At 42.4% G+C, this 24,676-nt stretch overlaps 1 protein-coding gene and 1 long non-coding RNA gene across 12 annotated transcripts in view; one reads left to right on the top strand and one right to left on the bottom strand.

Annotated features, from left to right (window-relative positions):
- Nucleotides 1-2,676: 2,676 nt before the first annotated feature.
- The window catches only part of si:dkey-21p1.3 (collagen alpha-1(I) chain), a 30,183-nt gene continuing 8,183 nt past the window's right edge, over nucleotides 2,677-24,676 (top strand). For 4 of the 11 annotated variants that reach the window (XM_036978226.1, XM_036978224.1, XM_036978228.1 and 1 more), the window contains exons 1-39: nucleotides 2,677-3,136; nucleotides 6,266-6,367; nucleotides 6,714-8,228; nucleotides 9,154-9,207; nucleotides 9,417-9,536; nucleotides 9,716-9,754; nucleotides 9,977-10,030; nucleotides 10,158-10,211; nucleotides 11,423-11,530; nucleotides 11,636-11,689; nucleotides 12,019-12,072; nucleotides 12,295-12,339; nucleotides 12,479-12,532; nucleotides 12,639-12,683; nucleotides 12,784-12,837; nucleotides 12,921-12,965; nucleotides 13,055-13,108; nucleotides 13,278-13,322; nucleotides 13,424-13,477; nucleotides 13,596-13,640; nucleotides 13,931-13,987; nucleotides 14,163-14,270; nucleotides 14,388-14,441; nucleotides 14,538-14,591; nucleotides 14,720-14,764; nucleotides 14,960-15,013; nucleotides 15,211-15,255; nucleotides 15,395-15,448; nucleotides 15,545-15,598; nucleotides 16,825-16,878; nucleotides 16,978-17,031; nucleotides 17,159-17,212; nucleotides 17,338-17,382; nucleotides 17,479-17,523; nucleotides 22,345-22,452; nucleotides 22,563-22,616; nucleotides 22,728-22,781; nucleotides 22,957-23,010; nucleotides 23,100-23,207. In XM_036978226.1, coding sequence (XP_036834121.1) covers nucleotides 3,098-3,136; nucleotides 6,266-6,367; nucleotides 6,714-8,228; nucleotides 9,154-9,207; nucleotides 9,417-9,536; nucleotides 9,716-9,754; nucleotides 9,977-10,030; nucleotides 10,158-10,211; nucleotides 11,423-11,530; nucleotides 11,636-11,689; nucleotides 12,019-12,072; nucleotides 12,295-12,339; nucleotides 12,479-12,532; nucleotides 12,639-12,683; nucleotides 12,784-12,837; nucleotides 12,921-12,965; nucleotides 13,055-13,108; nucleotides 13,278-13,322; nucleotides 13,424-13,477; nucleotides 13,596-13,640; nucleotides 13,931-13,987; nucleotides 14,163-14,270; nucleotides 14,388-14,441; nucleotides 14,538-14,591; nucleotides 14,720-14,764; nucleotides 14,960-15,013; nucleotides 15,211-15,255; nucleotides 15,395-15,448; nucleotides 15,545-15,598; nucleotides 16,825-16,878; nucleotides 16,978-17,031; nucleotides 17,159-17,212; nucleotides 17,338-17,382; nucleotides 17,479-17,523; nucleotides 22,345-22,452; nucleotides 22,563-22,616; nucleotides 22,728-22,781; nucleotides 22,957-23,010; nucleotides 23,100-23,207 — 3,789 coding nt within the window. In that variant the 5' untranslated portion in view covers nucleotides 2,677-3,097. Of the gene's footprint in view, nucleotides 3,137-6,265; nucleotides 6,368-6,713; nucleotides 8,229-9,153; nucleotides 9,208-9,416; nucleotides 9,537-9,715; nucleotides 9,755-9,975; nucleotides 10,031-10,157; nucleotides 10,216-11,422; nucleotides 11,531-11,635; nucleotides 11,690-12,018; nucleotides 12,073-12,294; nucleotides 12,340-12,478; nucleotides 12,533-12,638; nucleotides 12,684-12,783; nucleotides 12,838-12,920; nucleotides 12,966-13,054; nucleotides 13,109-13,277; nucleotides 13,323-13,423; nucleotides 13,478-13,595; nucleotides 13,641-13,930; nucleotides 13,988-14,162; nucleotides 14,271-14,387; nucleotides 14,442-14,537; nucleotides 14,592-14,719; nucleotides 14,765-14,959; nucleotides 15,014-15,210; nucleotides 15,256-15,394; nucleotides 15,449-15,544; nucleotides 15,599-16,824; nucleotides 16,879-16,977; nucleotides 17,032-17,158; nucleotides 17,213-17,337; nucleotides 17,383-17,478; nucleotides 17,524-22,344; nucleotides 22,453-22,562; nucleotides 22,617-22,727; nucleotides 22,782-22,956; nucleotides 23,011-23,099; nucleotides 23,208-24,676 lie in introns of those variants that run through there. The other 7 variants (XM_021604065.2, XM_036978227.1, XM_036978225.1 and 4 more) reach the window with 7 other exon arrangements.
- LOC118964640 overlaps nucleotides 9,036-24,676 on the bottom strand; it is a 25,929-nt gene continuing 10,288 nt past the window's right edge. The window contains exons 2-3 of the long non-coding RNA XR_005051844.1: nucleotides 9,939-10,028; nucleotides 9,036-9,510 (exon numbers count right to left, since the gene is read on the bottom strand). This is a non-coding gene — a long non-coding RNA (uncharacterized LOC118964640). The remainder of the gene's footprint in view (nucleotides 9,511-9,938; nucleotides 10,029-24,676) is intronic.

Genomic DNA, 24,676 nt, shown 5'->3' with positions numbered 1-24,676 from the left:
AAACGTCAATAATGTTCCAACCGGAGAATTCCATTGTCTTCAGAAGTGCGGTGGAACAGAGCTCCCTCTCATGTGAACGCGCATGGTCAGAGCATGGTCAGCTCATGGCAGACCTTACTCATTCCCTTCTCATTCGGTCCCACTTCACAGTAGAATCCTCAAACAAGTTTCTAAAGACGGTTGACATATAGTGGAAGACTTAAGAAGTGCAACATAACCAATATCCCACTGTGTATTCAATAGGGGCTGGGTTAAAAATCGACCAACCTCAGATTTCCCACTTCCTGTTTAGATTTCTTCTCAGGTTTTTGCCTGCCATATGAGTTCTGTTATACTCACATACATCATTCAAACAGTTTTAGAAACTTCAGAGTGTTTTCTATCCAATACTAGTAATAATATGCATATTTTGCAACTGGGACTGAGGAGCAGGCCATTTACTCTGGGCACCTTTCATCAAAGCTACTCAATACTGCCCCTGCAGCCATAAGAAGTTAATTTATTGGGTAGATGAGGAAATTCCCTTTCGATGAAGTGTCTTGCTCTCAAGGTTGAGATTATGCTTTGGTGCTGAACCTGAAGTTGAATGTTGACATGTCAGGCACTAAAGCTGAATTAATTTGCCAGCGTTGTGGTACACTTTGCATTGGCTTGTGAAACTGGTCTGGATGGACCCACTCGTCACATTGCTCCTATGTGTTTAAAGGAACAGTATACCCCTTACCTTGTCTGAAACATAACCTAAATTCAATTTCACTCCACTTGGAATGCAAAATAGCCTTATTTGGCTTGCTAATTTGCGTCAGTCACAATTGTATAGACAAGACTGTCAAGTGTGTTTCTGCTTGATGATGCAGTGAGCCTGATGTGTGTATGTGTCAGGTTTTCAGATGAGTTGAGCATTGTGATGAGGCTGAGGCTAGGGGGGCTGTGGGTGGAGGAGAGGAGCCTGCTAGCGGTACTGTCAGAGGAAGGGGAGGAGTTGCTACAGCTGAGATTGGGACCTGGACTACTCACCTTCATCAGTACCTGGAGCCGCCACTACGAGTGAGACAGCACCAACATATACATTACATGTGCCATGCTCATGGACACACACAGTCACCAAGTTATCGTTACGCATTGTGTATTTATTCCTCGTGTTATTATTATTTTATTTTCTCTCTGTATTGTTGGGAAGGGCCCGTAAGTAAGCGTTTCACTGTTAGTCTACACCTGTTGTTTATGAAACTTGTGACAAATAAAATGTTATTTGATTTCAAATTTGATTGTATTAGATGTTATCCTCACACCACGGGCTATGGCTGATGATGTTGTAATACATGGCATTAGAATGGTTGGTATACCAAATACTGTGTGTCCTATCACAATGTTATGAAAGTCCGTTGAGCGTATCATTTATTTTGCACTTAAGAAAAAGCTCAATGACTAATTCTACCTGACATAGACACTGTAGCTCAGGGGTCGGCAACAGGCACCCAAGTAATTTTTTGGGGACCCAAAAAGTTTTTAGTAAAATTGCAGTGTACAAATGATTTGAATTATTTTCCGGAAACCCCAACCATTTGCTCTGACAAAAATCAGCCCGCGGGTGAATCTAGTTGCTTAATCCTGCTGTAGCTCATAGGCACAACGTCCTCTACAGTGGAGTGGCTCTATACCAATTGTCTATACTGATCCACCACACCTCTCTTTCTGTGTCCCCCTCCTCTGGGCAGGTTCCCAGCAGGCCTCCTGTGGGATGGCGAGTGGCACTGGCTGGCCCTGTCTGTCTCGCTGTCCAGGCTGGAGGTGTATGCTGACTGCAGCCTGCTGGAGAGTATACCCTGGAGGAACTACCCCGGCCTGGAGGTCTCCACCCAGGGTCTCATTCTGCTGGGAGGGGCCACCCAGCCCCACCACACACCCTTTACCGTAAGCCCACTGCTTTTCTGACCCCCGTGCTACATTCCTCACATTGGCCCCAGTCCTCCTCCCACCCCAGGGGAATAGAGGGGGTTGCACCAGGGAGGAAGGCTGGCTCAATATGAAGTTCAATGGCACAGAAAAAGATTTGGCTTGATTGGACTAATCAGTACCCACTGAGCACACACTGGTTTGTGCCACTGAATCAATGTTGTTTCCACATTATTTCAATGAAATTAGTTGAACCAACATGGAATAGACATTGAATTGACCCAGTGATTTATGCTGATTAATCATATCTTCTGGTGGAGTAAGTAAGATTACTGTTATTTTACTAATTAACTTGTCTTATTTGAACTGATATTGCTCTTGATGATGAAACTGTTTTACGAAGCATTTAATGCATCATTTGAATTTTGTCCATTTGAAGCAAATTAATAAAATTAACATTTGAAGATGTTTAGAGCTTCGTTTTTGAATTTCATATTGGCCCTTTGGGTAGTTCTACACAGTTAAAGCTCTGCCTGATAACATATTAAAATCAATGGAGAACCATCATCATAATATATTTGGTGGTCCTGTATGGCTTCTCTAAGCCAGCCAAGGTGTGTGGACACAGGCAGGTGTGTGGTGTGGGTGGTCTCTGAGTCCAGCCATCTCAGGAGACATCCGTCATCCTGGCCCACGTCAGTGACAAGGCCTCTATGGGTGACGCTGCTGCTGTCTCACTGATGCCCTGCCTGTATAAAACCTCACGTCTCCCCTCACTCTGTCCTTCCCTGCACATGAACAAAGCAGGACTAACACACACCACACACACCAACAGCTAGCACTACCGTCTGAAAATAATTGACCAATGCATATGGAATATACTGATGTTTACGCGTAAGAAGATCCCTGGTGGATACTGACCTGACTGTCTGGAGCTACACACTGTACATAGGAAGTGGACCTGTCACCTTGTGAATTTGTTGTGTGGCGATTGTCTGCTGTGGTTGAGGGCTATTTTCCTGGTCATTCCGTCACTGCTATGGTCTGTGTCTGTGGGAGCCAGCCTAGAACTGGCCCTTGTCCAGGGAGGGGTCTGTTTTAGCACTGCACTGGGTGCTGAGTTAAGAGTGTGTGTGAGTGAGAGGGGGAGACCTGTTCTTACTGCAGTCAGAGGGATCAACCGTCTGTCAGCTCTGCAGCGATGCAGGGCCCTGCCGTGATTCTGCTGCTACTCAGCTATGTAAGTCCACCTCTGCTATTAGCTCTATGGGGTACATTCTGGGGTAAGGGAAGAGCAGGGGATTCTGTTGATTTGAAATGTAGTTGTTATGGATTCTGCGTGAATTCTGGTTCTTCTGTGCTCGATTTTTCATTGACAGTAGTACCTCACATGTAAAGTAAGAGACAAGTGCTGTAAGAATTATAATGCAATACTTTTTTTTATATAATGCGAGATTGGACAAGATTGTTGTGTTTTGCTTTCTTTTGTTGTGTTAGGAGGATTGTTCCTGGTCACATGCAACATAGTATTGGGCCTTCATCCTAACAACTTACTAAACCCTTTGGATCGAGTTATTTCATTTTTGTCAGCCTTCTCCCAGTACAGCATTGCTTGGTTATTTTTTCTGGTTTTCTGTAAATGCAACTGTTAGTAACTACTTGCCCCTGCATTGTCATGTGGTGCGTACACAGTGTACAGCCTGTGGCTGGAATATGCCCTGGATCTGTGGATCAAGCCTGAGGCCTTTTTACATGTGCATGCGAGCAGATGACGGACAGAGAAGATTTTCACATTTGCAAGACAACTCTCATAAATCGTTGGGTAAAAAACTGTCCTCTTTGCAGTGGCAAACCCAAGACCACAGTCATATCTCGGTACTTTATGTAATAGTTGCCTATGCAACAAGTAATATTATACAGAATGAGTGTAATATTATGATGTAATACAGTCTTATTCGGTCTTTGGCCTTGACATTCAAGTGGAAACAGGGATAAACTGAGAGGCCTGAATATGATTGAGTTCTTTGTTCAGTGTAAAGTGACATCTCAAAGGCAACCTAATGCATTCGAGAGTAGATACTTCAGTTGTTTTGGAGGTTTTTGGCATGCGTTTCCACACTACTTATACACTCTATGATTTAAAGTTCCAATCACTGCTATAGCTGTTTGACATGTGAAGACTCAGATAGTGGTGTCCCTGACAAGGCCTCTCCTCCACATCATTGGGACTTGTTTTGTTTTCAGCCGTTCCCATTGGAGACTACGTTTACCTAAATCACTGCCCTGGTCTAATTATAGACCGTTTATGGTTTGGGGGGGGGGGGGGGGAATGTTTTCCCCTAGTTTGACTGTATTTAAATCAGAGACAGACATATATGAGAACGGCCTGCACTCTCAGAAAAAAACAGTACGATTAGGCTACAGTATTTATCCCTGGGGCACAAAAAGATCAATATATGGGTGTGCCTTCAGAGGTACAAGATCATATGTGTATCTTCAGAGATATGCATATGATCTCACATGGTACTGTTATGTACCTTTTAGGGTACATGTGCGGATAGTCTAGTATAATGTTACATTTTTGGACTATATTTTGAATATAAAAAGTACAACCATCACACACTCTAAAAAAAAGTGAAGGTAGATTTCTGGTTCCCAGGGTGGAGGCGTGGTTAATGGGGGAGTGACTTTCAGGTAGTTATTTTTGGCCACCCGTGAATGGACGTATTGTAGCAGTTAAAGTGGTCTATGGTTATGTTAATTAAAGTTTGAGCATGTCTGCTGCCAGTTCTGAAGTCTTTATACAAGCTTACTTAAGAGCATGTGGCAATAAAGGGCTGTAATTCATATTGTAGTGACATTAACACAACACTGAGAGGCCTTGTCTTGAGGTACAGACCTCTTTGTGTAATGGTTAAGGTGTTGAAAATCGCTGGACTCAGGTTTGAGTCCCGTTTGGGGCTACCCCCCAATTCGCTCCAATGGTGTCAGAAGTGGGATGGCGGAGATGTGTGTGTTCGTAAGGGACTTGATATAGAGAAGAGGAACATTTTTGCCACTTAAAGGAACAAAAAGCTTTGTTACTGTGGTGGTGCCCTAAAAAGGCACATTTTTACCTTTTCAAGAAGATACGGTTTTGTACCTCAAATCAAATCTAATCTAATCAAATTGTATTTGTCACATACACATGGTTAGCAGACCATGTGTATGTGACAAATAAAATGTGATTTGATTTGATTTGATATACTATTGGCATATTTAAGGTACAATCTGCAAGGGTACAACTATATACTTATAAGTAAATGGTACAATGGACGTACCTTACAGGGTACCACTACAGTGACAAGCATTTGTACCCCTTTTAAGTACAATAAGTGTTGGGATGGGATGGAGCTTGTCTGAGCCTTGTCTAGACAAACATGTGACTAGTGAAAGCTGCCACAGATTCATGGCGAGGCTCTACTTCCCAGCTGCATGGCAGTCGGCCTCTTACACAGGGTCACAGGGCCCAGGAATCAGGATCAATGCTACTTGACCCTAGTGGACCCATGGAATAACACTGTCATTGTATGACATCATCAAACAAAGGCCGCCAGTCTGACCGCAGTGTCAACACTGTCTGAGACCTGTCCTGTCCTCCCTGGCTAGGTCATTGACCCAAAAGTTCTCACTCAACTTTGTTTAAATACATGCCACATTGTGGAGTACAACGTGATTGATGAGATTGTCTGGTATCTGCTCAGATTAAAAAGACCGTTAACAGCATTTCCCCTCCAAAAGAACACATCATTTAATGAAGTAAACTTAATTTATTGATCATATCAAATGTTTTAGGCTGTCATTAGTTATGTTTAATGAGCCAAATATTATCTTTCCCAAGTTGTCTTGGTTCAGGAATTGAGCTGCTGGGATTGCTGTTTTTGCCTGTTATTTTAGTATTTCAGGGATTTTTATTCATACCAATTGATTTCCCCTATTGAGAAGATGACATTTTTTTATTGACTTTTTATTGTGTAGCGATTGCCTCATGGGCCATAGATTTTGCCCAAAGCTCTCATGCACTCCGTCTGTTGTATATATGATATTCCATCTGATTTGTTTTATAGCTAAGCATTTCCCATCCTCATCATTGTTTGTGTCACAAGGGAAACCAATAGATCTCTACACTGGGATCAATAGCCAATGTGAATACATACCATATGAAAAATGGGCATTCAATTAGAGTTTTGCAAAGACATGAATGACAGCTTCCAAATGATTAAAAAAAATATTACACAGACAAATCTGAGATACAAGGTATTGCTCCAATGCTGATGATTTGAAAAAGGCATTGATAGCATGTTTTATTGTTTGGTTGATCCATGTCCAGGGCACCATACAACAGATGACCTTCATAATGGGTGATCCTACAGCAGCCAGACAGCACTGTCAAGACTACAACTCCACCTGCATCCCTCACACAGACAAACAGGTATGGTCCACAGGTCTATAGCAGGTGTAGGGCTTAAACTGACCATCAATAATGCTATATGTAACTGATAAGAATAATGTTTTGTTTGTGTGACACCAATGCTTGGAATTTTAACTTCACCACAATTCCATGTCTGTCTGTTCGAGTGGCTCCATAGGGTCATGAAAACAGTCTGCATGAGAGTGCAAGGTTTATGAAAGAATAATAACCTGTATTTGAGGGCGGTCTTCTTTTAAGCACACTCTTTTCTTTACAGGCATATAACAATCCTGCTTAGATTCTTATTTTTAAAATGGACATGAGAATTAACATCTTACATTAGTTTTTATTTCAACTTATTTTCCAGGAGAAAGTGATTTTAGCTGCTGAGAAGGTGCTTGGTCGAGTTGCGACCAGGGCAACATTCAGAGAAGAGTCTCATGGACCCAGGCTGAGAGATCAGACTGCAGAGCAGGACACAGCCAAGAACACTAACCTATCAGCACAGTCATTGCCATCCATAAGAGCTCAGTCAGTTCCAGAGACACAGAGAAAGACAAGGATAACACCTGAAACAGACAAATTAAAGCTCACTCAGAAGATAGGATGGCTGAATGAAACTTCCACACTGCAGGATGATAAAGCAGCAAAGATCACTAGAAACAGAACAGTATATTCACAAACCGCTGGATCTCTTCATCAGCCAAACCAAACCAATACAGCCAGAGATGTCTCTGGCATGAAAGGTGTAGTAGTACCATCTCAGACAGTGGAGACAGCCATTCTCAGTCCCACTGCATGGTCAGAAAACCCCACTGAACCAGCCCTGCTGATCCAGGAGTCAGACAGTGATGGAGAATCAATAGGCTCAGGGAGAAATACATCAGTGAGGTTAGATGATTTACAGATCCCACCTGAACCCAAACAGGGCTTTGGGCCTACAAGACAAACATGGTCCTTAGAACACACCATAAAACCCAACCTTTTGGAATTCAAGAAAATAGATGCGGAGGAGCTACTGAGGCAGGCTGTGATTCCTCTGCCTCCAGTGCTACCTCCAAATAATAGCACTGTCACAGGGAGAAAGACAGCACTGGAGGCAGAGGAGCCTCTGGGACAATCTCCAACACATCAAAACACCACTGGTATCACTTCCACATCAACAGGTGACAAAGCTTCAAAGAGACAAAGGGGCCAAAAGACTGTGACAAAGACTTTGACAGATTCTGGACAAGTCATGGAGAAGGGGGATAAAGTTTTATCCCAGGAGCCACCCACAGAGGATCTAGAGACAGACACAGAAACAAAGACAGAGTTCGAGTCAGCAGAAGAGATGGACACAGAAACAGAAATGGAAGAAATTGATGAGGACAATGATAAGGAATCAGAGACAGAGGAAACAGATGTAGGCGACAGCAAGTTGGCACACAACATCACTCAAGTCAACACAAGGCAGTTTAAAAATAATGGAGGAGCCGTCAAAACTGATGTTCTAACTGAGCTCATGTCCCCGGAGCCGAGAGGATTAGAGCGGGAACTGCCGCCTACCCCTCTGCCTCCTGCCAGTGTGCCAGGTAAAGTACACAGCATATGTCCTTTGACACAGTACCCTCACAGCATGCACCCCTCAGACTCTCTGTGGGCCGAGTTTTACTTCTGTTTCCTCAGAGACACTGAGCAGAGAGGTCAAAGGGTCATCGCCATGACAGCAGGGGCAAGGACTCAACCTCTGACACAGGGTCTGTCTCTGAAAGCTCAGAGGATGCTGTACGAGTCCAGGATGAACACCCTGTCCGTTCCTGTCGTTTCAGCCAATCATCAACCAAAACACGCACTCAAAGAGCGAGGGACAGCCTATAGACCGGGGCTTCGAGTGCAACAGGTAAAAAGTTCCACTCATACTCACCGAGATGCACATCACACTAAAGCAGAGGCATGAACACTTTGGCTGGCTAAAGAAAATATTTGTGATGGTTTTTATAGCATGTTTTGGGGAGTATCGGGACACATTTGAGGATTACTTTGGAGCACGTTTCAGCATATTTTCCTGTATTTCTCTTCTAATTTTGTTTGAATGAGCAGAGAAACATTTAACATGCACACATGTATCCTTGAATGTACAAACACCATTATTTGCATATTGTTCAAGAACATCCTTCAAGCAATGAAACTATGGCGTTATGAAGGGGCATCTCAGTGCTCTGGTCTACAGTCAGGCTGCATAGCTGTCTGAAGACCTTCATATGAAATTGAGTTTGCATTGAGCTTATTGAATTAAGCCTAGGGTGGTGGAGGAATGGGGTCATTTAAGTGTACTAGCAAAGCCCTACAGATGGGATTTGGTCCATTATGCTGCATATATATAGAAATTACCCATATTGAAAGAGGGTGGGGATGCTGTTGATCAATCAGTGTGGCCGGTGGGAGTCTTTTGCCCAAAAATGTAAGCAAGACACATGCCTCCTCCAGTGGTGGGTTTTGGAATTGCAGAATTTAAGCACTCATCAATACCAGTACATTAGCAGTGGGCATGCAGTCATTGCAAACAACTTCAATGGTAATGGAATTAAATGATAATTCATCGTAATTGATTTACAAAAGTTTTACCAGTACATTAGCAGTGGGCATGCAGTCATTGCAAACAACTTCCATGGTAATGGAATTAAATGATAATTCATCGTAATTGATTTACAAAAGTTTTACTTCATGTATCAAGACATCATACATCATACAAGACATCATACAAGACATCATACATGACATCATACATGAAAACAGACACTAATGGGAATGGACTGTTTTCCCAGGGACTTCAGGGCCCACCTGGTTTGACAGGGCCACCTGGACCAAAAGGGGATAAAGTATGTGTTAACTTTTTCACACAATATCTACTGAATCTAAACTACTCATAGTGACACATATGATAATTCTGTTGCCCACTATTATTGGGTGCTCAGTATTATCTCTAGAGTGTGCTGTGTGGATTCCTATTGACATACAGGTCTGTATGCAGATGTTTCCATATTGTGGAATTTCTTAAAACACTTAAGTGTGTATTGTCTCCTGACAGGGCTACGCTGGCGGGATGGGCCGGACTGGACGCACAGGTTACCGAGGCCCCATTGGTCCACCAGGGATGCCCGCCATCGTAGTGTTCAAGAGCTCTGAGGAAGAGTGGGAGAACTTCAAGGTGCTGTTATACTGTGTTTCATAGTACACGACAAAGGCTATGTCAATGCATTCTTGTTTGGTTGAGTGATTATGAAATGTGATTATATTTCAGCATAAAGCCATTGATTATTGAACCATTGCCCAGACCTTTGATTTCTTATTACTTCTTTAAAAGTTGTGTGTACTGTTCTCTTGCAGAAAAAGACATTCTACAAAAAGCTTGTTGCAACTTGGCCGGTAGGTGATCTCAGCTCCATATCAGTAGTTTCTAGGCAGAAACAACTAGAAGAATATGCCCTTTAGGTGGCAGTATAGTAGCCAAATCATAGGCATTTAAATCACAGCTTATTCAATGCAGAATATCAAGTAATTTATTGCATCATATCAGAAGGAATATAATTTAGTATTTTGAAATGATTACCCAGTCTATGTACTGTATGTACGGTTGTTTATCCTCAGAGATTGAAGGGCCCTCCAGGGCCCCTTGGCCCCCCTGGGGATGCTGGACCTCCTGTGAGTAAATGTATAACTGTAAACTGTATGTCAGTATCCCAACATTGCTCATTATTAGACTCTACTGATTGACACATCACACTCATAATACTTGTTCACTGACAGCAGAAGATTGTTTGTATTCCAGGGACCCCCGGGAATGACTGGAAAACAAGGACGAAAAGGAGATGGAGGGAAAATCGTAGGTATCCCCATTTTATCTGAATATGATCAGAGTCATAACTTGTTTTGCCTGTGAGTTGAAACTCAGTCAATGATATGTGGACACGAGTGGAAATGTAATCATATGTATGTGATCACCCAAATAAATTACAGATTCATTCCAATCGTGAGAACACAGGATAAGTATCTGTTAAGCGTGTCTATATGGTATGCTGAATGTAGCTGTTAACTACAATTACTTCAACTCTGAGATCTTAAAACAGAGCAGTGAGGTGAAGCTAACCCATCTGCTGTTTCTATTCTCCCTCCTCTGCTATCACAGAATGTTAACAACACTGAAATAGGATCACAGGATGCTGTTAGATGAGTCAGATGACTGCTTCCACACTCCACAGTATCATAGCAACACCCACTTCAGGCAACAGGTCAACGCAGTGCTCTCATTAGCATTCATTGGAGATCTGAGCCCAAAAACCACATACTGCTTTTGCTTTCAGCACTTCTGTTTGTGAAGCAGCAGCACTTTCATGGAAATGAGCATTTCCAGTGAGTGCCCAGGGCGTCATTAGTATAAGTGTTAACAGCACCTTAGCGCTTGAGCTCTTTTTCAATGATCATGCGTCTGAAATGCATCACCGCTAAGTGTTGCTCTTTTTGCCCTGGCACACTGCTACTGCTGTGAAGCCCAGTAACGCAAAGCTGCCCCAGACAGACGGTGTCAATAGTGGCGCTACACAATGGCAGCAGACTGGGCAAGCTGTCCACATCTGATTGCCAGTGAACCCAGCTGACACACTGAAGGAACCGCTTTCACCACAGTGTTACCTCAGCTGTGACACAGAAAGTGCAGAAAGCTGTTGTTCTGATTGTACACAACACCACTATCGGGGTTTTGATCATTATCTGCTAGTCTTGTGTAGCCAGACGAGACGCTGTACCCTCGCATTTGTTCTGCATCCTGGCTAGAAGAACTTGGAAGCCTGTCACACGAGGCTACTTGTCTGCTAACCAATGAGGGGAAGCCACCCACTGAAATCTATACTGGCCATTGTCGGAATTAACTACTATACAATTTAATTTTAAAATTGTGAGGGTCGCTTTCAGTCTTGAATTGGACTTATCATGGCCCTTGGGCTGCATGTTGTCTGCCATTATCATTGGCTATAGGATTGAGCACACTGAGTCCGAGACTGAATTCCTCATCTTATGCCGTCCGTGTCTGTATTCAAGGGTGGTCCTGGACCACCAGGGATGCCCGGGCCTCCAGGAAGAACTGGGAGTGATGGGATTGATGGTATAAATTCTGATGATGGCCCTGCAGGACCACCTGGGGAACAGGTAGGACACATTTAACAAAGACTGAAGAGTTTTCATGTGTTATACATCAATAGAGACTGTTCCAGTGTCAGTGTTGTTGACAGAGCTCTCTACTTGTACTAACAGGGTCTCCAGGGTTACAGAGGAGAGAAGGGCAGCAAAGGGGAGCTGGGTGAGTGGGTAAGAATGGCTAGGACTTCTAACGTTATGTAGATTATATCTTAGTTTGACCAATAGAAACACATTAGATATCAGTGGTCAGATGACAGACACTCAAAGTAAATGTTTTAAGCAGGGCAAATGTATTACTGTACTCTGACCATGAAAGTTTCATCGTGACTGGAAATTTCAGCACTGCCAGCTGCAGTATATGCCGTCAAGCTTTCCATCGATTGGTTGTGCAATAAATCCCTGCAAGGCCCAATTAAGAAATGTTTTGTAGGCTAGACATTCATACCAGTATGTCTTGCCACCAATTCTTTGTAACAGTAATTCTGTGTATTGTTAAGGGTTATGAAGGGGAACCAGGACCCCAGGGAAACAGAGGCCGGAAAGGAGACAAGGTCAGACTGAGTGTCTTGTTTTCATGGAACTAAATGTTCACACTTGAGTCTTTTTCCTCACTGGTTCCGGAGCTCTGCTGTGAACGCTAATTTTCATTCCAACTAATCCCAGATTGATATCGGTTCAGTTCAATGAGCAACCCAATCACACGTTGAGGGATTCATTTGAAGTTCATAATGGCTTTCAACATTAATTCTAACTTGTGTCTTTGCTGTTGTCAGGGGAATAAAGGAAACCGAGGGCTCATGGGGATCACTGGATACATAGTGAGTAATGAATATTACCTTTGAATATTGCTATTTCATCAGATACGGTACATCAGCTGTTTGATACTGAATCCTCATGTTAAATATGAACATGTTGAAGTATGTTGAGTGTTTAAGTAGTTCTTTTCATGCTGTGTAGGGAATACCTGGAGCCAGAGGGCAACTGGGCTACCCAGGAACATCTGGACCTCCTGTGAGTCTCATGGCTCTCTGTATATTAAAACAGTTACAACACAGTTATTTACCTGTCTTCTGAAAAATGTCTGCACTGTCTTGAGAGAGTATTTTCTGTTATTAAGGGAGACATCGGTGGCATTGGTTTTGTTGGATCACCAGGCCCTCCTGTAAGTTGTTCTGCTTCACTCTCAATTGGATCATGCTCTGAAATTAATGTCAACCAAGTCACTCAAGCTGCTTATATGAACCTATACATCTCCTTTTCAGGGCAAAATGGGGCCAAGAGGGCCAAAGGGGGTACCAGGAGTCAATGGACCACCAGTAAGGACACATTTGAGCATGATATTGTAGGTATTGAGCCACATGTGTCAACAGCCCTGTCTAATCTCTCTGTCTGTCATTAGGGCCAACCAGGTGAGCGAGGCCTAAGGGGACCACTCAGGCCTCAGGTGAGAATTAGTCTTCCTGAATTGAAAGCTGAATTGACATCCAGGTAAATGTACTTGTCCACAATTCATATTATTGTCTCTCATTCCAGGGAGAGCCAGGTCCTGATGGGATTGTTGGATTCCCTGGCGTTCGTGGACCTCAGGTAGAATCAGATGTTTTTTTCTCACTCATTGATTTGATCATGCTACATTTACTCACAAGAGAATATGCACAATACATACATCTGTGCCAGTGATCATAGACCATCATCAATTCACATGTATTATCTTATTATTATTATTATCTTTATTAAGTTTTGAATGTGTCCACAGGGAAAAACAGGTGCAGATGGGCCTACAGGTCCGAAAGGGGATCCCGTGAGTATCAATCAAGGCTGAATAATTAAATTTTTAAAGCATTTATGATGAATGTTTCCATAAATTTGACTTCTTACGCAATCCTTCATGTTTTTAAACAGGGTGACGCAGGTGATGAGGGAAATATAGGAGAATCAGGACTCTCTGGGCTTCACGTAAGCACACATTAATGTACACGTAAGAATTGAAAACTCAAAGCAATGTATTTTATTAAACCAATTATACTGAAAAAGTAATTCACAAACTTGGCCTCTGTTTTTTCCTTCTTATCAGGGAGCCAATGGCAAACCAGGAAAAACTGGACCCTCAGGTGACCCAGTAAGATTACTTAAAGCAATTTCTTTATTTTGAATTGAGTTGATATCGAGGTCTTAAGTATTTAACAGTAATCATGTTAACACTATAAGGACATGTAGTTTTGTCCCAGAAAGTAAAAATTCCATGATACAGTAGTCGTTTCTTCCTGTCCCTGAAACTTTACTTACTCTGAAAATGTCCTGTGCGGGTTTTCTTACTAATTCATATTCCCCTTCATATCCAACCGCCTAGTACTAACTGTGTAGCTGTCTTTGTTTGTCCGTCTGTCCATGTTCACCTTCCTCCTGTAGGGGATCAAAGCATCTAAGAGAAGTGACAAGGGTGACCCAGGATTTAAAGGGGACCAGGTGAGTGGACATTATGCACATGGCTAACATTACTACATACAGTATAGAAGTTGCTTTATGTGACCCTACTCTTCTGTCAGACAAGACAGTTGTGTATTTGCTTGCATCTGTTAGCAATTGACCTCCTTCCATCCCTTCACTGTGCATTCATTTACTTGTCCTCCCTGATGGGCAGGGTCGACCCGGGCCTCCAGGTAAAAGAGGCTTTAAAGGCAGAGGAGGAGCATCAGGGCTGCTAGGTAATGTTGGACCAGTGGGGCCCCCTGGATTTCCTGGAACCACAGTAAGTAGAACCTCTAATCTGGTCACTGCACAGTACTGTAATGGGATGGAATATCATTACACCTGTTCAGATCACCATATCCTGATGTAATGGTACTTTACCTATCTGTTTCTTCAGGGTTATGATGGAATCATTGGGGAGAATGGTAAGCAGGGAAAAGATGGGCCAAAGGTAAGAGCAGTCTGGAGGTGGAGCTAACATACCTTGTACAGTACTTATCCAGATTGACTATTGTATTTTAAAAATCCGGCCTTCTGTCTTTTGCAGGGTGGCAGAGGTCCTAGCGGTGGGCCAGGCGTTGTTGGACCTAGAGGTGATAAGGTACTAGAAGAGCTTGCAATTTCTGTTGCCATCTGCCACTTATCAATCTTGTAACATCGTTTTGATCTCAGTGGTGCGTACCAATCCAGTAGGAGATGTACTGATGCTGTTGTTTGTTGGTTTCTCAGGGGCGAGAAGGTCGAGTAGGATTTGCCGGTTTGCCAGGGCCTTTTGTAAGTGGGCATAGCATAGTCTTCATTTACGAGACAATTCAGAATGATCAAGGTCAAGGAATTATTGACTTTCATCCATCATACAGTGGTGAAATACTATTTTTACCTTGTTTCAAGTAAACATGATCACAGATTTCTGATTTTAGATGTGACTACCAGTTTTATTATGGCTTGATGTGTCTGTCCTGTCCACAGGGAGAGATGGGGAAGTCAGGAGAGAGAGGAGCTGAAGGAGAACCCGGTATTAAGGTTCCTAAGTACCTACACTTCTTATTCTGTCTATATAGTTTCCTGCCATCATCAGTAGAGAAAAATGCACTCACACCATAGATCTATACACCAGACCATTGAAGAACAGATCTGATGCTATAACATGGTATATATTGAGACCGGTCAGTATGTTTGAGGGCTTGTTTTCATCTAACACTTGGATTTGAATCACACAGGGGAGGACTGGAATTCCAGGAGTCACTGGACTGAAAGGGCTGAAGGTAAAACTAATATTTTATTTAAGGATGCAGTTATTTTCACTCCTTGCCACACCTGCACATATTACTAAGGAGGGCCAGAGTTCAGAAAAGTGCAATGGAAGAGAACATGAAAACAGAACAATTGTCTTTGTCCACTCAGGGACTTCAAGGCTATCTAGGAGGTAGGGGACTGGATGGAACACATGGACCCCCGGTAAGATCCCATCATACTGTATGTGTCCTGTGCCAGAGATGGTCCTGTGTTTAATTCACTCACAGGTGTGGTTTGACCATGATCCCTGTCCTCTAGGGACCCATTGGAGGAACTGCATCTGACGGGGATACTGGATCTACTGGACTAAGGGTAGGTATTCTACAACTTCAATTATTATTTTCTATTGTTGGCTTTTTGGTCATTTTTTGGGACTACTAGACCTTACAGTTGTGATACACTATATATACAAAAGTATGCGGACACCCCTTCAAATTAGTGGATTCAACTTTTTCAGCCCCACCCGTTGCTGACAGGTGTATACAATCAAACACACTGCCATGCAATCTCCATAGACAAACATTGTCAGTTTAATGGCCTTACTGAAGAGTTCAGTTCCAACAAGTCAGTTCGTCAAATTTCTGCCCTACTATAGCTGCCCCGGTCAACTCTAAGTGCTGTTATTATGAAGTGGAAACATCTAAGAGCAACAACAGCTCAGCCGTGAAATGGTAAGCCACACAAGCTCACAGAACGGGACCACTGAGTGTTGAAGTTTGTAGCGTGTAAAAATTGTCTGCCCTCGGTTGCAACACTCACTACCGAGTTCCAAACTGCCTCTGAAAGGAATGTCAGCACAATAACTGTTCGCTGGAGCTTCATGAAATGGGTTTCCATGGCCGAGTAGCCGCACACAAGCCTAAGATCATTATGCGCAATGCCAAGCATCGGCTGGAATGGTGTAAAGCTCGCCGCCATTGAAGTCTGGAGCAGTAGAAACGCGTTCCCTGGAGTGACTCCACCTGCCCAAATCCATAGTACCAACTATAAAAGCTGGTGGAGGAGGAATAATGGTCTGGGCTGTTTTTAATGGTTCAGGCTAGGCCCCTTAGTTCCAGTGAAGGGAAATCTTAATGCTACAGCATAAAATGATATTCTACACGATTCTGTGCTTTCAACTTTTTTGGGAAGGCACCTTTCCTGTTAAAGCATGACAATGCCCCCATGCACAAAGTGAGGTCCATACAGAAATGTTCTGTTGAGATTGGTGAGGAAGAACTTGACTGGCCTGTACAGAGCCCTGACCTCAACCCCATCGAACACCTTTGGGATGAATTGGCACGCCGACTGCGAGCCAGGCCTAATCGCCCATAATCAGTGTCCAACCTCACTAATGCGCTTGTGGCTGAATGGAAGCAAGTCCCCGCAGCAATGTTCCAACATCTAGTGGAAAGCCTTCACAGAAAAGTGGAGGCTGATAAAGCAGCAAATGGGGGACCAACTCCATAATAATGACCATGGTTTTGGAATGAGATATTTGACGAGCAGGGGCCACATACTTTTGTTCTTGTAGTGTATATTTATATATGATTTCATAGGGAATGGTGGGGAAGACTGGGGCACCAGGGATTCAAGGTCCAGTTGGGAAGAGTGTGAGTATTGAACTGTTCTTGGCTATACACACTAATTTACAACTAATTTACAATAAAATGATCATACTGACCAAGCATGGGGATATTATTTATCAACAGGGGGATTCTGGTGGTAGAGGGATCACTGGTAAGCCAGGAAAGCCAGGAGTCAGGGTAAGTCCACGTTACCCCATAAACATTCTCTAACTCTTTTACTTAGCCATGTCTGACAAAGCAGTTGTGTTTGTCAGTGTATCAGCACAATCTTTTTTGTCAGTTTGTTTTACCATCCTTTACATAGGGTGCCAAAGGTAAAGAGGGTCCGAACGGCCTTCTGGGAAATCCTGGCCTGAAGGTACTGAAATGGACCTCCTAAAATACAAAACATTCAATTGTTTCCCATAAAGCAATAAAGGATTTATAAACTGTTTAGTAATACTATAGTGTGGACATAGCTTACTGATATGTTGATTTCGGAAGGGAAACAGAGGTCAAGAAGGTTCGAAGGGGAAACGCGGAAGTCCAGTAAGTGTCAAATTAGATCTATTCTCAGAGCTTTATAAAGTGTGTCTGACTGAATCTACATGGAGACTCATGACATCTTCTCACATTGTGTTTCAGGGCGTGCAGGGATTGACAGGGATACAGGGATACAGAGGAGCTCCTGTAAGACTAAGCCACATTTTAGTCATTGTAACAGGGGCCATTTTTTTTATATACACGGCAATTCAAAAGTTTTGGTCACTTAGAAATGTCCTTGTTTTTGAAAGAAAAGCTTTGTCAATTAAAATGACATCAAATTGATCAGAAATACAGCGTCGACATTGTTAATGTTCTAAATGACTATTGTAGCTGGAAACGACAAATTTCATTATGGAATATCTACATAGGCATACAGAGGCCCATTATCAGCAACCATCACTCCTGTGTTCCAATGGCACATTGTGTTAGCTAATCCAAGTTTATAATTTTAAAAGGCTAATTGATCATTAGAAAACCGTTTTGCAATTATGTTAGCACAGCTGAAAACTGTTGTTCGGATTAAAGAAGAAATAAAACTTGCCTTCTTTAGACTAGTTGAGTATCTGGCACATCAGCATTTGTGGGTTCAATTACAGGCTAAAAATGGCCAGAAACAAATAACTTTCTTCTGAAACTCGTCAGTCTATTCTTGTTCTGAGAAATTAAGGCTATTCTATTCGAGAAATTGGCAAGAAACTGAAGATCTTGTTCAACGCGGTGTACTACTCCCTTTACAGAACAGAGCAAACTGGCCCTAACCAGAATAGAAAGAGGAGTGGGAGGCCCCGGTGCACAACTGAGAAAGAGGACAAGTACATTAGAGTGTCTAGTTTGAGAAACAGACGGCTCACAAGTCCTCAACTGGCAGCTTCATTAAATATTCCCTCAAAACACCAGTCTCAATGGTCATCAGTGAAGAGGCGACTCCGGGATGCTGGCCTTCTAGGCAGAGTTGCAAAGAAAAAGCCATATCTCAAACTGGCCAATAAAACGAAAAGATTAAGATGGCAAAATAACACAGACACTGGACAGAGGAAGATTGGAAAAAAGTGTTATGGACAGATGATTCTAAGTTTGAGGTGCTTCGATCACAAAGAAGAACATTCGTAAGACACAGAAAAAATGAAAAGATGCTGGATGAGTGCTTGACGCCATCTGTCAAGCATGGTGTAGGCAATGTGATGGTCTGGGGGTGCTTTTGTGGTGGTAAAGTGGGAGATTTGTACAGGGTAAAAGGAATCTTGAAGATGGAAGGCTATCACTCCCTTTTGCAAAGCCATGCCATACCCTGTGGACGGCACTTAATTTCCTCCAACAACAGGACAATGACCCAAAACACAGCTCCAAACTATGCAAGAACTATTTAGGGAAGAAGCAGTCAGCTGGTGTTCTGTCTATAATGGAGTGGCCAGCACAGTCACCGGATCTCAACCCTATTGAGCTGTTGTGGGAGCAGCTTGATCACATGGTACGTAAACCGTGTCCGTCAATCCAACTTGTGGGAGGTGCTTCAGGAAGCATGGGGTGAAATCTCTTCAGATTACCTAAAAAAATTGACAACTAGAATGCCAAAGGTCTGCAAGGCTGTAACTGCTGCAAATTGAGGATTCCTTGACAAAAGCTAAGTTTGAAGGACACAATTATTATTTCAATTAAAAATCATTATTTATAACCTTGTCAACATCTTGAATATATTTCCTATTAATTTTGCAACTAATTTCATGTATGTTATTATAAAAACAGACATTTCAAAGTGAAACCAAACTTTTGAAGGGTAGTGTATATACAGTTGAAGTCGGAAGTTTACATACACTTACTGTATGTTGGAATCATTAAAACTAATTATTTGTTAACAAACTATAATGTTGGCAAGTCGGTTAGGACATCTACTTTGTGCATGACACAAGTAATTTTTACAACAATTGTTTACAGACAGATTATTTAACTTAGAAATCACTGTATCACAATTCCAGTGGGTCAGACATTTACATACACTAAGTTTACTGTGCCTTTAAACAGCTTGGAAAATTCCAGTGAGTTATGTCATGGCTTTAGAAGCTTCTGATAGGCTAATTGACATCATTTGAGTCAATTGGAGGTGTACCTGTGGATGTATTTCAAGGCCTACCTTCAAACTCAGTGCCTCTTTGCTTGATATCATGGGAAAATCAAAATAAATACCTGAAGGTACCACTTTATCTGTACAAACAGTAGTACGCAAGTATAAACAACATGGGACCATGCAGCCGTCATACCGCTCAGGAAGGAGACACGTTCTGGAGATAAATGTACTTTGGTGCGAAAAGTGCAAATCAATCCCAAAACAACAGCAAAGGACCTTGTGAAGATGCTGGAGGAAACAGGTACAAAGTATCTATATCCACAGTAAAACGAGTCCAATATCGACATAACCTGAAAGGCCGCTCAGCAAGGAAGAAGCAACTGCTCCAAAACCGCCATAAAAAAGCCAGACTACGGTTTGCAACTGCACATGGGGACAAAGATCGTACTTTTTTGGATTAATGTCCTCTGGTCTGATGAAACAAAAATAGAACTGTTTGGCCATAATGACCATTGTTATGTTTGGAGGAATAATGGGGAGGCCTGCAAGCCGAAGAACACCATCCAAGCCGTGAAGCATGGGGGTGGCAACATCATGTTGTGGGGGTGCTATTGCTGCAGGAGGGACTGGTGCACTTCCCAAAATAGATGGCATCATGAGGTAGAAAAATTAGGTGGATATGCCGAAGCAACATCTCAAGACATCAGTCAGGAAGTTAAAGCTTGGTCACAAATGGGTCTTCCAAATGGACAATGACCCCAAGCATAGTTCCAAAGTTGTGGCAAAATGGCTTAAGTAAAACAAGGTCAAGGTATTAGAGGGGCCATCACAAAGCCCCGACCTCAATCCCATAGACAATTTGTGGGCAGAACTGAAAAAGTGTGTGCGAGCAGAGGCCTTACCAACCTGACTCAGTTACACCAGCTCTGTTAGGGGGAATGGACCAAAATTCACCCAACTTATGGTGGGAAGCTCGTGGAAGGCTACCCGAAACATTTAACCCAAGTTCAACAATTTAAAGGCAATGCTACCAAATACTAATTGAGTGTATGTAAACTTCTGACCCACTGGGAATGTGATGAAAGAAATAAAAGCTGAAATAAATAATTCTCTCTACTATTATTCTGACATTTCACATTCTTAAAATAAAGTGGTGATCCTAACTGACCTAAGACAGGGAATTATTACTAGGATTGAATGTCAGGAATTGTGAAAAACTGAGTTTAAATGTATTTGGCTATGGTATATCTAAACTTACGACTTCAACTGTACCAATAATCCTGAATATTTACACTTCCGATCACACTTCCGGAACACCTACTCATTCAAGGGTTTTTCTTTATTTTTACTATTTGTATAATAGTGAAGACCTCAAAACTATGAAATAACATATATGGAATCATGTAGTAATCAAAATAGTGTTAAACTTATCAAAATATGTTATAGTTGATATTCTTCAAAGTAGCCACCCTTTACCTTAATGACAGCTTTGAACACTCTTGGCATTCTCTCAACCAGCTTCATGAGGAACCTGAATTTCAATTAACATGTGTGCCTTCGTAAAAGTTTATTTGTGGAATGTCTTTCCTTCTTAATGTGTTTGAGCCAATCAGTTGTGTTGTGACAAGGTAGGGGGGTGTGTAGAAAATAGCCCTATTTGGTAAAAGACCAAGTACATATATAGCAAGAAAACCTCAAATAAGCAAAGACAAACGACAGTCCATCATTACTTTCAGACATGAAGGTCAATCAATCCGGAGCATTTCAAGAACTTTGAATGTTTCTCTGCGCAGTCGCAAAAAACATCAAGTGCTATGATGAAACTGGCTCTCATGAGGACCGCCACAGGAATGGAAGACCCAGAGTTGTCTCTGCTGCAGAGGATACATTCATTAGAGTTACCAGCCTCAGAAATTGCAGCCCAAATAAAAGTTTCAGAGTTCAAGTAACAGAGACATCTTGACATCAACTATTCAGAGACTGTGTGAATCAGGCCTTCATGGTCGAATTGCTGCAAAGAAGTCACTACTTAAGGACACAAATAAGAAGAAGAGACTATTGGACCAAGAAACACAAGCAATCGAAATTAGGCCAGTGGAAATTTGACCTTTGGTCTGGAGTCCAATTTGGGAATTTTTGGTTCCAACCGTCGTGTCTTTGTGAGACGCGGTGTGGGTGAACGGATGATCTCTGCATGTGTATTTCCCACCGTAAAGCATGGAGGAGGAGGTGTGATGGTGTGGGGGTGCTTTGCTGAATACACTGTCTGTGATTTATTTAGAATTCAAGGCACACTTAACCCGCATGGCTACCACAGCATTGTACAGCAATACGCCATCCCACCTGTTTTGGGCTTAGTGGGACTATCATTTGTTTGTCAACAGGATAATGACCCAACACACCTCCAGGCTGTGTAGGGGCTATTTTACCTAGAAGGAGAGTAATGGAGTGCCGCATCAGATGACCTGGCCTCCACAATCACCTAACATCAACCAAATTGAGATGGCATATGTGGGAACTCCTTCAAGACTGTTGGAAAAGCATTCCAGGTGAAGCTGGTTGAGAGAATGCCAAGAGTGTGCAAAGCTGTCATCAAGGCAAAGGGTGGCTATTTGAAGAATCTCAAATATAAAATATATTTTGATTTGTTTAACCCTTTTTTGCTTACTACATGATTCCATGTGGTATTTCATAGTTTTGATGTCTTCACTATTATTTTACAATGTAGAAAATAGTAAAACATTTAGAAAAACCCTTGAATTAGTAGGTGTTCTAAACTTGACCGGTAGTTTACTACACTGTCCAAACACCCTGGTTTTAGCATTAGACTAGAGCATGTCGTGTTAATTACTTGATTTCAGAGTTTATGTTCTTAATGATGTGTATTGATCTTATTTATACAGGGCATAGCAGGCAATATAGGACCATGGGGTGAGGTGGGCCTCCAAGGGCCACCAGGGGACAAGGGGCCCCCAGGATTAGTTGGGCCCCGTGGAGTTGTAGGTTACCCAGTAAGTTACCTTGACGATTTGATTGATTGCTGTATTCTCAACGATTGTGGGGCGATTGACATTTTCTTTAATTTTGATATCTTCACATTGTGAATGTCCTTAAATTCTAGGGTAAAGATGGACCACAGGGAGGTATTGGGCCATTGGCAGACAATGGGGATAAGGTACAACTATACTCTATACTACTGTATATTCTGTCGTTATCCATGTCATTGGGGCATCAGCTGTATCCAGTGTCTTTTTATAATCCTCTGAAATATCCTGTGTTTGTGCAGGGGTCCAGAGGAGCTATCGGACAGAAGGGAGTTGCTGGTGTCGATGGTGAGGAGGTAGATTGATTATACTGTATTGATTATTTAGTCATTCTATTTATTCTAAATCTAGATTTGGTAATCCAAAATACAGGCATAAGATTTTGACTAAAGAGTCTGATGTAAATCCATTGATCCTCAATGGGTAAAGACAATGATTGCATAAGAAGGGACAAGTGTTCCTGTGCTTTAGGGCCCGACTGGATTGTGGGGTCCAATGGGGCCACCAGGACTGAAGGGGCTACCGGTGAGTATCACAGGATTTATTGATCATGGTTGACAATAACTGGGATATTCAACCGACAAAAGGATCAATATGACATTTGAATATCTTAGGGTGAAAAGGGGAAGATGGGCGCTCAGGGGGAAAGAGGTGGAAAGGGGATCCAGGGAGACAGAGGCCACCAAGGTCAAGAAGGACCAAAGGGCCCACTGGGGAAAGAAGTAGGTGTTGTGTTTTTTCTAAAAATGTGATTGTGATGGCTCAGAATCAGTCTTCCTGTGAGTTTACAGTATACAGTGCCTTGCGAAAGTATTCGGCCCCCTTGAACTTTGTGACCTTTTGCCATATTTCAGGCTTCAAACATAAAGATATAAAACTGTATTTTTTTGTGAAGAATCAACAACAAGTGGGACACAATCATGAAGTGGAACGACATTTATTGGATATTTCAAACTTTTTTAACAAATCAAAAACTGAAAAATTGGGGCGTGCAAAATTATTCAGCCCCCTTAAGTTAATACTTTGTAGCGCCACCTTTTGCTGCGATTACAGCTGTAAGTCGCTTGGGGTATGTCTCTATCAGTTTTGCACATCAAGAGACTGAAATTTTTTCCCATTCCTCCTTGCAAAACAGCTCGAGCTCAGTGAGGTTGGATGGAGAGCATTTGTGAACAGCAGTTTTCAGTTCTTTCCACAGATTCTCGATTGGATTCAGGTCTGGACTTTGACTTGGCCATTCTAACACCTGGATATGTTTATTTTTGAACCATTCCATTGTAGATTTTGCTTTATGTTTTGGATCATTGTCTTGTTGGAAGACAAATCTCCGTCCCAGTCTCAGGTCTTTTGCAGACTCCATTAGGTTTTTTTGGAATGGTCCTGTATTTGGCTCCATCCATCTTCCCATCAATTTTAACCATCTTCCCTGTCCCTGCTGAAGAAAAGCAGGCCCAAACCATGATGCTGCCACCACCATGTTTGGCAGTGGGGATGGTGTGTTCAGCTGTGTTGCTTTTACGCCAAACATAACGTTTTGCATTGTTGCCAAAAAGTTCAATTTTGGTTTCATCTGACCAGAGCACCTTCTTCCACATGTTTGGTGTGTCTCCCAGGTGGCTTGTGGCAAACTTTAAACAACACTTTTTATGGATATCTTTAAGAAATGGCTTTCTTCTTGCCACTCTTCCATAAAGGCCAGATTTGTGCAATATACGACTGATTGTTGTCCTATGGACAGAGTCTCCCACCTCAGCTGTAGATCTCTGCAGTTCATCCAGAGTGATCATGGGCCTCTTGGCTGCATCTCTGATCAGTCTTCTCCTTGTATGAGCTGAAAGTTTAGAGGGACGGCCAGGTCTTGGTAGATTTGCAGTGGTCTGATACTCCTTCCATTTCAATATTATCGCTTGCACAGTGCTCCTTGGGATGTTTAAAGCTTGGGAAATCTTTTTGTATCCAAATCCGGCTTTAAACTTCTTCACAACAGTATCTCGGACCTGCCTGGTGTGTTCCTTGTTCTTCATGATGCTCTCTGCGCTTTTAACGGACCTCTGAGACTATCACAGTGCAGGTGCATTTATACGGAGACTTGATTACACACAGGTGGATTGTATTTATCATCATTAGTCATTTAGGTCAACATTGGATCATTCAGAGATCCTCACTGAACTTCTGGAGAGAGTTTGCTGCA

The sequence above is a fragment of the Oncorhynchus mykiss genome, chromosome 5, assembly GCF_013265735.2.
Source record: "Oncorhynchus mykiss isolate Arlee chromosome 5, USDA_OmykA_1.1, whole genome shotgun sequence".
Taxonomy (NCBI): Eukaryota; Metazoa; Chordata; class Actinopteri; order Salmoniformes; family Salmonidae; genus Oncorhynchus; species Oncorhynchus mykiss.
Note: the sequence above shows the minus strand (reverse complement) of the source record. Positions and strands in the feature narration are given on the sequence as shown.